Raw genomic sequence first — 15,008 nt, forward strand, 5'->3', positions numbered from 1 at the left:
CTAACGTACTGGACCCCACCATGTCCTCTCTGGTACTGTCTAACCTAACGTACTGGACCCCCACCATGTCCTCTCTGGTACTGTCTAACCTAACGTACTGGACCCCACCATGTCCTCTCTGGTACTGTCTAACCTAACGTACTGGACCCCACCATGTCCTCTCTGGTACTGTCTAACCTAACGTACTGGACCCCACCATGTCCTCTCTGGTACTGTCTAACCTAACGTACTGGACCCCCACCATGTCCTCTCTGGTCCTGTCTAACGTACTGGACCCCACCATGTCCTCTCTGGTCCTGTCTAACCTAACGTACTGGACCCCACCATGTCCTCTCTGGTACTGTCTAACCTAACGTACTGGACCCCACCATGTCCTCTCTGGTACTGTCTAACCTAACGTACTGGACCCCCACCATGTCCTCTCTGGTACTGTCTAACCTAACGTACTGGACCCCCACCATGTCCTCTCTGGTCCTGTCTAATCTAACGTACTGGACACCACCATGTCCTCTCTGGTCCTGTCTAACCTAACGTACTGGACCCCACCATGTCCTCTCTGGTACTGTCTAACCTAACGTACTGGACCCCACCATGTCCTCTCTGGTCCTGTCTAACGTACTGGACCCCACCATGTCCTCTCTGGTCCTGTCTAACCTAACGTACTGGACCCCACCATGTCCTCTCTGGTACTGTCTAACCTAACGTACTGGACCCCCACCATGTCCTCTCTGGTCCTGTCTAACGTACTGGACCCCACCATGTCCTCTCTGGTCCTGTCTAACCTAACGTACTGGACCCCACCATGTCCTCTCTGGTACTGTCTAACCTAACGTACTGGACCCCACCATGTCCTCTCTGGTACTGTCTAACCTAACGTACTGGACCCCCACCATGTCCTCTCTGGTCCTGTCTAACCTAACGTACTGGACCCCACCATGTCCTCTCTGGTCCTGTCTAACCTAACGTACTGGACCCCACCATGTCCTCTCTGGTACTGTCTAACCTAACGTACTGGACCCCACCATGTCCTCTCTGGTACTGTCTAACCTAACGTACTGGACCCTACCATGTCCTCTCTGGTACTGTCTAACCTAACGTACTGGACCCCACCATGTCCTCTCTGGTACTGTCTAACCTAACGTACTGGACCCCCACCATGTCCTCTCTGGTACTGTCTAACCTAACGTACTGGACCCCACCATGTCCTCTCTGGTACTGTCTAACCTAACGTACTGGACCCCACCATGTCCTCTCTGGTACTGTCTAACCTAACGTACTGGACCCCACCATGTCCTCTCTGGTACTGTCTAACCTAACGTACTGGACCCCACCATGTCCTCTCTGGTACTGTCTAACCTAACGTACTGGACCCCACCATGTCCTCTCTGGTACTGTCTAACCTAACGTACTGGACCCCACCATGTCCTCTCTGGTACTGTCTAACCTAACGTACTGGACCCCACCATGTCCTCTCTGGTACTGTCTAACCTAACGTACTGGACCCCACCATGTCCTCTCTGGTCCTGTCTAACCTAACGTACTGGACCCCCACCATGTCCTCTCTGGTACTGTCTAACCTAACGTACTGGACCCCACCATGTCCTCTCTGGTCCTGTCTAACCTAACGTACTGGACCCCACCATGTCCTCTCTGGTACTGTCTAACCTAACGTACTGGACCCCACCATGTCCTCTCTGGTCCTGTCTAACCTAACGTACTGGACCCCACCATGTCCTCTCTGGTACTGTCTAACCTAACGTACTGGACCCCCACCATGTCCTCTCTGGTACTGTCTAACCTAACGTACTGGACCCCACCATGTCCTCTCTGGTACTGTCTAACCTAACGTACTGGACCCCACCATGTCCTCTCTGGTACTGTCTAACCTAACGTACTGGACCCCACCATGTCCTCTCTGGTACTGTCTAACCTAACGTACTGGACCCCCACCATGTCCTCTCTGGTCCTGTCTAACGTACTGGACCCCACCATGTCCTCTCTGGTCCTGTCTAACCTAACGTACTGGACCCACCATGTCCTCTCTGGTACTGTCTAACCTAACGTACTGGACCCCACCATGTCCTCTCTGGTACTGTCTAACCTAACGTACTGGACCCCCACCATGTCCTCTCTGGTACTGTCTAACCTAACGTACTGGACCCCCACCATGTCCTCTCTGGTCCTGTCTAATCTAACGTACTGGACACCACCATGTCCTCTCTGGTCCTGTCTAACCTAACGTACTGGACCCCACCATGTCCTCTCTGGTACTGTCTAACCTAACGTACTGGACCCCACCATGTCCTCTCTGGTCCTGTCTAACGTACTGGACCCCACCATGTCCTCTCTGGTCCTGTCTAACCTAACGTACTGGACCCCACCATGTCCTCTCTGGTACTGTCTAACCTAACGTACTGGACCCCCACCATGTCCTCTCTGGTCCTGTCTAACGTACTGGACCCCACCATGTCCTCTCTGGTCCTGTCTAACCTAACGTACTGGACCCCACCATGTCCTCTCTGGTACTGTCTAACCTAACGTACTGGACCCCACCATGTCCTCTCTGGTACTGTCTAACCTAACGTACTGGACCCCCACCATGTCCTCTCTGGTCCTGTCTAACCTAACGTACTGGACCCCACCATGTCCTCTCTGGTCCTGTCTAACCTAACGTACTGGACCCCACCATGTCCTCTCTGGTACTGTCTAACCTAACGTACTGGACCCCACCATGTCCTCTCTGGTACTGTCTAACCTAACGTACTGGACCCCACCATGTCCTCTCTGGTCCTGTCTAACCTAACGTACTGGACCCCCACCATGTCCTCTGGTACTGTCTAACCTAACGTACTGGACCCCACCATGTCCTCTCTGGTACTGTCTAACCTAACGTACTGGACCCCACCATGTCCTCTCTGGTACTGTCTAACCTAACGTACTGGACCCCCACCATGTCCTCTCTGGTACTGTCTAACGTACTGGACCCCCACCATGTCCTCTCTGGTCCTGTCTAACGTACTGGACCCCACCATGTCCTCTCTGGTACTGTCTAACCTAACGTACTGGACCCCACCATGTCCTCTCTGGTACTGTCTAACCTAACGTACTGGACCCCACCATGTCCTCTCTGGTACTGTCTAACCTAACGTACTGGACCCCACCATGTCCTCTCTGGTACTGTCTAACCTAACGTACTGGACCCCACCATGTCCTCTCTGGTACTGTCTAACCTAACGTACTGGACCCCCACCATGTCCTCTCTGGTACTGTCTAACCTAACGTACTGGACCCCCACCATGTCCTCTCTGGTCCTGTCTAACCTAACGTACTGGACCCCCACCATGTCCTCTCTGGTCCTGTCTAACGTACTGGACCCCACCATGTCCTCTCTGGTCCTGTCTAACCTAACGTACTGGACCCCACCATGTCCTCTCTGGTACTGTCTAACCTAACGTACTGGACCCCACCATGTCCTCTCTGGTACTGTCTAACCTAACGTACTGGACCCCCACCATGTCCTCTCTGGTCCTGTCTAACCTAACGTACTGGACCCCACCATGTCCTCTCTGGTCCTGTCTAACCTAACGTACTGGACCCCACCATGTCCTCTCTGGTACTGTCTAACCTAACGTACTGGACCCCACCATGTCCTCTCTGGTACTGTCTAACCTAACGTACTGGACCCCACCATGTCCTCTCTGGTCCTGTCTAACCTAACGTACTGGACCCCCACCATGTCCTCTGGTACTGTCTAACCTAACGTACTGGACCCCACCATGTCCTCTCTGGTACTGTCTAACCTAACGTACTGGACCCCACCATGTCCTCTCTGGTACTGTCTAACCTAACGTACTGGACCCCCACCATGTCCTCTCTGGTACTGTCTAACGTACTGGACCCCCACCATGTCCTCTCTGGTCCTGTCTAACGTACTGGACCCCACCATGTCCTCTCTGGTACTGTCTAACCTAACGTACTGGACCCCACCATGTCCTCTCTGGTACTGTCTAACCTAACGTACTGGACCCCACCATGTCCTCTCTGGTACTGTCTAACCTAACGTACTGGACCCCACCATGTCCTCTCTGGTACTGTCTAACCTAACGTACTGGACCCCACCATGTCCTCTCTGGTACTGTCTAACCTAACGTACTGGACCCCCACCATGTCCTCTCTGGTACTGTCTAACCTAACGTACTGGACCCCCACCATGTCCTCTCTGGTCCTGTCTAACCTAACGTACTGGACCCCCACCATGTCCTCTCTGGTACTGTCTAACCTAACGTACTGGACCCCCACCATGTCCTCTCTGGTACTGTTTAACCTAACGTACTGGACCCCCCACCATGTCCTCTCTGGTACTGTCTAACCTAACGTACTGGACCCCACCATGTCCTCTCTGGTCCTGTCTAACGTACTGGACCCCACCATGTCCTCTCTGGTACTGTCTAACCTAACGTACTGGACCCCACCATGTCCTCTCTGGTCCTGTCTAACCTAACGTACTGGACCCCCACCATGTCCTCTCTGGTACTGTCTAACCTAACGTACTGGACCCCACCATGTCCTCTCTGGTCCTGTCTAACCTAACGTACTGGACCCCCACCATGTCCTCTCTGGTACTGTCTAATCTAACCTAACGTACTGGACCCCACCATGTCCTCTCTGGTCCTGTCTAACCTAACGTACTGGACCCCCACCATGTCCTCTCTGGTACTGTCTAACCTAACGTACTGGACCCCACCATGTCCTCTCTGGTACTGTCTAACCTAACGTACTGGACCCCACCATGTCCTCTCTGGTACTGTCTAACCTAACGTACTGGACCCCACCATGTCCTCTCTGGTACTGTCTAACCTAACGTACTGGACCCCCACCATGTCCTCTCTGGTACTGTCTAACCTAACGTACTGGACCCCCACCATGTCCTCTCTGGTCCTGTCTAACCTAACGTACTGGACCCCCACCATGTCCTCTCTGGTACTGTCTAACCTAACGTACTGGACCCCCACCATGTCCTCTCTGGTACTGTTTAACCTAACGTACTGGACCCCCACCATGTCCTCTCTGGTACTGTCTAACCTAACGTACTGGACCCCACCATGTCCTCTCTGGTCCTGTCTAACGTACTGGACCCCACCATGTCCTCTCTGGTACTGTCTAACCTAACGTACTGGACCCCACCATGTCCTCTCTGGTCCTGTCTAACCTAACGTACTGGACCCCCACCATGTCCTCTCTGGTACTGTCTAACCTAACGTACTGGACCCCACCATGTCCTCTCTGGTCCTGTCTAACCTAACGTACTGGACCCCCACCATGTCCTCTCTGGTACTGTCTAATCTAACCTAACGTACTGGACCCCACCATGTCCTCTCTGGTCCTGTCTAACCTAACGTACTGGACCCCCACCATGTCCTCTCTGGTACTGTCTAACCTAACGTACTGGACCCCACCATGTCCTCTCTGGTACTGTCTAACCTAACGTACTGGACCCCACCATGTCCTCTCTGGTACTGTCTAACCTAACGTTCTGGACCCCACCATGTCCTCTCTGGTACTGTCTAACCTAACGTACTGGACCCTTTATACTGTATTTGCAGCGACTTTTACAGAAGCTTGTTTGTTTAGCTGTGTGTTTTTTTGTTGTTGTTATTTATCTATGTCATGTTGATGGTTTAATGTTAGTCTTTAACTCTTGAATGCCAGACAAATTCCTGTAAAAGCCCAAATAAGTTAACAGATCCCTCCCTCCCTCCCTCCCCTTCTCCTCCCCCCCTCCCTCTCCTCCCTCCCTCCCCTCTCCTCCCTCCCCTTCTCCTCCCCCCCTCCCTCTCCTCCCTCCCTCCCCTCTCCTCCCTCCCCTTCTCCTCCTCTCCTCCCTCAGATCCTGCCCAGTATATCCAACGCCCAGCCAGCGGTGAGGAACATGGCAGTCCTGTGTTTGGGGACCTGTGCTCTGCACAGCAAAGACCTGGTCAACACACATCTGGTGCTGCTGCTGCAGGTAACACAATAATAACACCAGGTCTCTGTAGATAGCCCAGCTAGATGAGGTCAGCATCGGTCTCTGTAGATAGCCCAGCTAGATGAGGTCAGCATCGGTCTCTGTAGATAGCCCAGCTCGATGAGGTCAGTATCGGTCTCTGTAGATAGCCCAGCTAGATGAGGTCAGTATCGGTCTCTGTAGATAGCCCAGCTAGATGAGGTCAGCATCGCCCTCGGTCTCTGTAGATAGCCCAGCTAGACGAGGTCAGCATCGCCCTCGGTCTCTGTAGATAGCCCAGCATCGCCCTCGGTCTCTGTAGATAGCCCAGCTAGATGAGGTCAGTATTGGTCTCTGTAGATAGCCCAGCTAGATGAGGTCAGCATCGGTCTCTGTAGATAGCCCAGCTCGATGAGGTCAGTATCGGTCTCTGTAGATAGCCCAGCTAGATGAGGTCAGTATTGGTCTCTGTAGATAGCCCAGCTAGATGAGGTCAGTATCGGTCTCTGTAGATAGCCCAGCTAGATGAGGTCAGTATTGGTCTCTGTAGATAGCCCAGCTAGATGAGGTCACCCTCGGTCTCTGTAGATAGCCCAGCTAGATGAGGTCAGTATCGGTCTCTGTAGATAGCCCAGCTCGATGAGGTCAGTATCGGTCTCTGTAGATAGCCCAGCTCGATGAGGTCAGTATCGGTCTCTGTAGATAGCCCAGCTAGATGAGGTCAGTATCGGTCTCTGTAGATAGCCCAGCTAGATGAGGTCACCCTCGGTCTCTGTAGATAGCCCAGCTAGATGAGGTCAGTATCGGTCTCTGTAGATAGCCCAGCTAGATGAGGTCAGTATTGGTCTCTGTAGATAGCCCAGCTAGATGAGGTCACCCTCGGTCTCTGTAGATAGCCCAGCTAGATGAGGTCAGTATCGGTCTCTGTAGATAGCCCAGCTAGATGAGGTCAGTATCGGTCTCTGTAGATAGCCCAGCTCGATGAGGTCAGTATCGGTCTCTGTAGATAGCCCAGCTAGATGAGGTCAGTATCGGTCTCTGTAGATAGCCCAGCTAGACGAGGTCAGTATTGGTCTCTGTAGATAGCCCAGCTAGACGAGGTATTGACCCTCTGTCTCTGTAGATAGCCCAGCTAGACGAGGCTAAGATCCGTATCAGCGCTCTGAGGTCGGTCGTCGACCTGCTTCTCCTCTACGGCTTCACACTGCTGGCTGAACGCCCCGGCCCCAGCCCCGCCCACCAGACCTCCCATTCGCCAGCCGACCAGGAAGACCAGGAGAAAGGGGAGGAGCCGGAGGAAGGAAGCAGCACCGCTCAGTCCATCCTGATGATGCTGTCCGACTTCCTGGACAGCGAGGTGTGTGTTAGAAAGTGTGTGTGTGTGTGGATGCAGGTGTGTGAGGTTTTTGGACAATTTTAAAATGTATTGGGAAGACACACTGTGTGTATTTATGATTCGGTGTGTGTGTATTTATGATTCTCTCTGTGTGTGTGTGTGTGTGTGTGTGTGTGTGTGTGTATTTATGATTCTCTCTGTGTGTGTGTGTGTGTATTTATGATTCTCTCTGTGTGTGTGTGTGTGTATTTATGATTCTCTCTGTGTGTGTGTGTATTTATGATTCGGGGTGTGTGTGTGTGTGTGTGTGTGTGTATTTATGATTCTCTCTGTGTGTGTGTGTGTGTATTTATGATTCGGTTTGTGTGTGTGTGTGTGTGCACGCAGGTGTCTGAGCTGCGTACAGAGACAGCGGAGGGTCTGGCCAAGCTGATGTATTCCGGGCGGATCACCAGTGCCAAGCTCCTCTCCCGATTGGTGTTGCTATGGTACAACCCCGTCACCGAGGGCGACACCAGACTACGCCACTGCCTCGGAGTGTTCTTCCAGCTGTACGCCCGGGAGAGCAGGTACTACACACCCCTAGATACACTCTGACCCCTAGATACCCTCTGACCCCTAGATACACTCTGACCCCTAGATACACTCTGACCCCTAGATACACTCTGACCCCTAGATACACTGGGGATACACTCTGACCCCTAGATACACTCTGACCCCTAGATACCCTCTGACCCCTAGATACACTCTGACCCCTAGATACACTGACCCCTAGATACACTCTGACCCCTAGATACACTCTGACCCCTAGATACCCTCTGACCCCTAGATACACTCTGACCCCTAGATACCCTCTGACCCCTAGATACACTCTGACCCCTAGATACACTGGGGATAAACTCTGACCCCTAGATACACTGGGGATAAACTCTGACCCCTAGATACACTCTGACCCCTAGATACACTCTGACCCCTAGATACACTCTGACCCCTAGATACACTCTGACCCCTAGATACACTGGGGATAAACTCTGACCCCTAGATACACTGGGGATAAACTCTGACCCCTAGATACACTCTGACCCCTAGATACACTCTGACCCCTAGATACACTCTGACCCCTAGGTACACTGGGGATAAACTCTGACCCCTAGATACACTCTGACCCCTAGATACACTCTGACCCCTAGATACACTCTGACCCCTAGATACACTCTGACCCCTAGATACACTCTGACCCCTAGATACACTGGGGATAAACTCTGACCCCTAGATACACTCTGACCCCTAGATACACTCTGACCCCTAGATACACTCTGACCCCTAGATACACTGGGGATACACTCTGACCCCTAGATACCCTCTGACCCCTAGATACCCTCTGACCCCTAGATACCCTCTGACCCCTAGATACACTCTGACCCCTAGATACACTCTGACCCCTAGATACACTCTGACCCCTAGATACACTCTGACCCCTAGATACACTCTGACCCCTAGATACACTCTGACCCCTAGATACACTGGGGATAAACTCTGACCCCTAGATACACTCTGACCCCTAGATACACTGGGGATACACTCTGACCCCTAGATACACTCTGACCCCTAGATACACTCTGACCCCTAGATACACTGGGGATAAACTCTGACCCCTAGATACACTGGGGATAAACTCTGACCCCTAGATACACTGGGGATAAACTCTGACCCCTAGATACACTGGGGATAAACTCTGACCCCTAGATACACTGGGGATACACTCTGACCCCTAGATACACTGGGGATAAACTCTGACCCCTAGATACACTGGGGATAAACTCTGACCCCTAGATACACTCTGACCCCTAGATACACTCTGACCCCTAGATACACTCTGACCCCTAGATACACTCTGACCCCTAGATACACTGGGGATAAACTCTGACCCCTAGATACACTGGGGATAAACTCTGACCCCTAGATACACTGGGGATAAACTCTGACCCCTAGATACACTGGGGATACACTCTGACCCCTAGATACACTGGGGATACACTCTGACCCCTAGATACACTGGGGATAAACTCTGACCCCTAGATACACTGGGGATAAACTCTGACCCCTAGATACACTCTGACCCCTAGATACACTCTGACCCCTAGATACACTCTGACCCCTAGATACACTCTGACCCCTAGATACACTGGGGATAAACTCTGACCCCTAGATACACTCTGACCCCTAGATACACTCTGACCCCTAGATACACTCTGACCCCTAGATACACTCTGACCCCTAGATACACTGGGGATAAACTCTGACCCCTAGATACACTGGGGATAAACTCTGACCCCTAGATACACTGGGGATAAACTCTGACCCCTAGATACACTGGGGATAAACTCTGACCCCTAGATACACTGGGGATACACTCTGACCCCTAGATACACTGGGGATACACTCTGACCCCTAGATACACTGGGGATAAACTCTGACCCCTAGATACACTCTGACCCCTAGATACACTCTGACCCCTAGATACACTCTGACCCCTAGATACACTCTGACCCCTAGATACACTGGGGATAAACTCTGACCCCTAGATACACTCTGACCCCTAGATACACTCTGACCCCTAGATACACTCTGACCCCTAGATACACTCTGACCCCTAGATACACTACATGTACAGCACCAGTCAAACGTTTGGACAGATCTACTCATTCCAGGGCTTTTCTTTTATTTTTAATATTTTCTACATTGTAGAATAATAGTGAAGAGATCAACACTATGAAATAACATCAAGGCAAAGAGTGGCTACTTCATAAAATCTCATAAAATATATTTTGGATTTATTTAACACCGTTTTGGTTACTACATGAATCCATATTTACGTGTTTACTGACTGTGTGTGTGTGTGTGTGTGTGTGTGTGTGTGTGTGTGTTCAGGGCCCACCAGGAGTGTGTGGAGGAGTGTTTCCTGCCCACCCTACAGACCCTGCTGAACGCTCCGGCTACGTCTCCGCTGGCCGAGGTGGACGTCACGAACGTAGCAGAGCTGCTGGTCGAGCTGACGCGGTCCAGCTCTCTCATAAAGCCTGGAAACCCACAGGTAATACAACCTCATTATACCATCTATACAACAGGTAATACAACCTCATTATACCATCTATACAACCTCATTATACCATCTATACAACAGGTAATACAACCTCATTATACTGTCTATACAACAGGTAATACAACCTCATTATACCATCTATACAACAGGTAATACAACCTCATTATACCATCTATACAACAGGTAATACAACCTCATTATACCATCTATACAACAGGTAATACAACCTCATTATACTGTCTATACAACCTCATTATACCATCTATACAACAGGTAATACAACCTCATTATACTGTCTATACAACCTCATTATACCATCTATACAACAGGTAATACAACCTCATTATACCATCTATACAACAGGTAATACAACCTCATTATACTGTCTATACAACCTCATTATACCATCTATACAACAGGTAATACAACCTCATTATACCATCTATACAACCTCATTATACCATCTATACAACAGGTAATACAACCTCATTATACCGTCTATACAACAGGTAATACAACCTCATTATACCATCTATACAACCTCATTATACCATCTATACAACAGGTAATACAACCTCATTATACCGTCTATACAACAGGTAATACAACCTCATTATACCGTCTATACAACAGGTAATACAACCTCATTATACCATCTATACAACAGGTAATACAACCTCATTATACCATCTATACAACCTCATTATACCATCTATACAACCTCATTATACCATCTGTACAATAGGTAATACAACCTCATTATACCATCTATACAACCTCATTATACCATCTATACAACCTCATTATACCATCTATACAACAGGTAATACAACCTCATTATACCATCTATACAACAGATAATACAACCTCATTATACCATCTATACAACCTCATTATACCGTCTATACAACCTCATTATACCATCTATACAACCTCATTATACCATCTATACAATAGGTAATACAACCTCATTATACCATCTATACAACAGGTCATATTTAATACAACCTCATTATCCATCTATACAACAGGTCATATTTAATACAACCTCATTATACCATCTATACAACAGGTAATACAACCTCATTATACCATCTATACAACCTCATTATACCATCTATACAACAGGTCATATTTAATACAACCTCATTATACCATCTATACAACAGGTAATACAACCTCATTATCCCATCTATACAACCTCATTATACCATCTATACAATAGTGATGGGGGGGTCCATAGTTATACAGGCCTCTAACACACAGGTAATATTTAATATAACATCTATACAATAGTGATGGGGGGGTCCATAGTTGCATATCACAACATTATTTTGGACCATATATCAATACTTTCGATTTGTAATAAATATCTATATTTATTTATGTTGATAGTTAGCGTCGGCTGTACCTGCGCCCAAATTCCTGTATTTTTCATCCGACAAGCTTGTCCTCCATCTTGTTTTTTTAAATAGTGAGCCAGACAACATCTATTCCCATGACTGATCAGAACGTGTTTTCTCATGACTCTCTACAGCAGACACACGGTGAACAATATGTTTGGAACATCCAATCTCAATAAAATCACAGTATCCAATACATGTAGAATCACTATTCATCCCTCTGTCTGAAGTGTGTTCTCTGGAGGCTAAACGTGTGTGTGTGTGTGTGTGTGTGTGTGTGTGTGTGTGTGTGCAGGAGGTGTGTGTCCATGACTACCTGGCAGTGCGTGTGTGCGGTGAGATGCTGAAAGACCCGTCGGCTCCAGAAGTCCGTCTCTACGCCAAAGTACTGAGCAGTCTGGAGCTCAGTGCTGACGGCAACACGACGAGAGACCTGGCGACCCTGTTACAGCAAGTTACACAGGTACAGTACTGACAACGAGAGACCTGGCGACCCTGTTACAGCAAGTTACACAGGTACAGTACTGACAACGAGAGACCTGGCGACCCTGTTACAGCAAGTTACACAGGTACAGTACTGACAACGAGAGACCTGGCGACCCTGTTACAGCAAGTTACACAGGTACAGTACTGACAACGAGAGACCTGGTGACCCTGTTACAGCAAGTTACACAGGTACAGTACTGACAACGAGAGACCTGGCGACCCTGTTACAGCAAGTTACACAGGTACAGTACTGACAACGAGAGACCTGGTGACCCTGTTACAGCAAGTTACACAGGTACAGTACTGACAACGAGAGACCTGGCGACCCTGTTACAGCAAGTTACACAGGTACAGTACTGACAACGAGAGACCTGGCGACCCTGTTACAGCAAGTTACACAGGTACAGTACTGACAACGAGAGACCTGGCGACCCTGTTACAGCAAGTTACACAGGTACAGTACTGACAACGAGAGACCTGGCGACCCTGTTACAGCAAGTTACACAGGTACAGTACTGACAACGAGAGACCTGGCGACCCTGTTACAGCAAGTTACACAGGTACAGTACTGACAACGAGAGACCTGGCGACCCTGTTACAACACGTACATTTCCTGATGACACCAAGCTAACCCATGTCTGTGTAGGAGGTGAAGGATCGCATCGCTCTGCGTGCTGTGGAGAAGCTGATTGGACAGCTGCAGGACTCCAACAACCAACCAGATCTCAGCACTACGACACTACAGCCTGTAGATGTCAACACTGAGGGTAAAGAGAGAGAGGAGACTACTACTGAGGGTAGAGAGAGAGAGGAGACTACTACTGAGGGTAGAGAGAGAGAGAGAGGAGACTACTACTGAGGGTAGAGAGAGAGAGAGAGGAGACTACTACTGAGGGTAGAGAGAGAGAGGAGACTACTACTGAGGGTAGAGAGAGAGAGGAGACTACTACTGAGGGTAGAGAGAGAGAGGAGACTACTACTGAGGGTAGAGAGAGAGAGAGGAGACTACTACTGAGGGTAGAGAGAGAGGAGACTACTACTGAGGGTAGAGAGAGAGGAGACTACTACTGAGGGTAGAGAGAGAGAGGAGACTACTACTGAGGGTAGAGAGAGAGGAGACTACTACTACTGAGGGTAGAGAGAGAGAGGAGACTACTACTGAGGGTAGAGAGAGAGAGGAGACTACTACTGAGGGTAGAGAGAGAGAGAGAGGAGACTACTACTGAGGGTAGAGAGAGAGAGGAGACTACTACTGAGGGTAGAGAGAGAGAGAGGAGACTACTACTGAGGTAGAGAGAGAGAGAGGAGACTACTACTGAGGGTAGAGAGAGAGAGAGGAGACTACTACTGAGGGTAGAGAGAGAGAGAGGAGACTACTACTGAGGGTAGAGAGAGAGAGAGGAGACTACTACTGAGGGTAGAGAGAGAGAGGAGACTACTACTGAGGGTAGAGAGAGAGAGGAGACTACTATTGAGGGTAGAGAGAGAGAGGAGACTACTACTGAGGGTAGAGAGAGAGAGAGAGGAGACTACTACTGAGGGTAGAGAGAGAGAGAGAGGAGACTACTACTGAGGGTAGAGAGAGAGAGGAGACTACTATTGAGGGTAGAGAGAGAGAGAGGAGACTACTACTGAGGGTAGAGAGAGAGAGGAGAGTACTACTGAGGGTAGAGAGAGAGAGAGAGGAGACTACTACTGAGGGTAGAGAGAGAGAGAGAGGAGACTACTACTGAGGGTAGAGAGAGAGAGGAGACTACTACTGAGGGTAGAGAGAGAGAGGAGACTACTACTGAGGGTAGAGAGAGAGAGAGGAGACTACTACTGAGGGTAGAGAGAGAGAGAGAGGAGACTACTACTGAGGGTAGAGAGAGAGAGGAGACTACTACTGAGGGTAGAGAGAGAGAGAGAGGAGACTACTACTGAGGGTAGAGAGAGAGAGAGAGGAGACTACTACTGAGGGTAGAGAGAGAGAAGAGGAGACTACTACTGAGGTAGAGAGAGAGAGGAGACTACTACTGAGGGTAGAGAGAGAGAGGAGACTACTACTGAGGGTAGAGAAGAGAGGAGACTACTACTGAGGGTAGAGAGAGAGAGGAGGACTACTACTGAGGGTAGAGAGAGAGAGGAGACTACTACTGAGGGTAGAGAGAGAGAGGAGACTACTACTGAGGGGAGAGAGAGAGAGGAGACTACTACTGAGGGTAGAGAGAGAGAGAGGAGACTACTACTGAGGGTAGAGAGAGAGAGAGAGAGAAGACAATTACCGAGGGTAGAGAGAGAGAGAGGAGACTACTACTGAGGGTAGACAGAGAGAGAGGAGACTACTACTGAGGGTAGAGAGAGAGAGGAGACTACTACTGAGGGTAGAGAGAGAGGAGACTACTACTGAGGGTAGAGAGAGAGAGGAGACTACTACTGAGGGTAGAGAGAGAGAGGAGACTACTACTGAGGGTAGAGAGAGAGGAGACTACTACTGAGGTAGAGAGAGAGAGAGGAGACTACTACTGAGGGGAGAGAGAGAGAGGAGACTACTACTGAGGGTAGAGAGAGAGAGAGAGAGGAGACTACTACTGAGGGTAGAGAGAGAGAGGAGACTACTACTGAGGGTAGAGAGAGAGAGAGGAGACTACTACTGAGGGTAGAGAGAGAGAGAGAGGAGACTACTACTGAGGGTAGAGAGAGAGAGAGGAGACT

The 15,008-nt window shown here is 49.6% G+C and overlaps 1 protein-coding gene across 1 annotated transcript in view; it reads left to right on the forward strand.

Annotated features, from left to right (window-relative positions):
• The window catches only part of LOC115185818 (condensin complex subunit 3), a 41,506-nt gene that overhangs the window by 24,429 nt on the left and 2,069 nt on the right, over positions 1–15,008 (forward strand). Inside the window, exons 14-19 of the mRNA XM_029745841.1 lie at positions 5,888–6,007; positions 7,110–7,343; positions 7,710–7,891; positions 10,254–10,416; positions 12,124–12,291; positions 12,961–13,081. Coding sequence (XP_029601701.1) covers positions 5,888–6,007; positions 7,110–7,343; positions 7,710–7,891; positions 10,254–10,416; positions 12,124–12,291; positions 12,961–13,081 — 988 coding nt within the window. The remainder of the gene's footprint in view (positions 1–5,887; positions 6,008–7,109; positions 7,344–7,709; positions 7,892–10,253; positions 10,417–12,123; positions 12,292–12,960; positions 13,082–15,008) is intronic.

Source organism: Salmo trutta, unplaced genomic scaffold, assembly GCF_901001165.1.
Source record: "Salmo trutta unplaced genomic scaffold, fSalTru1.1, whole genome shotgun sequence".
NCBI lineage: Eukaryota > Metazoa > Chordata > Actinopteri > Salmoniformes > Salmonidae > Salmo > Salmo trutta.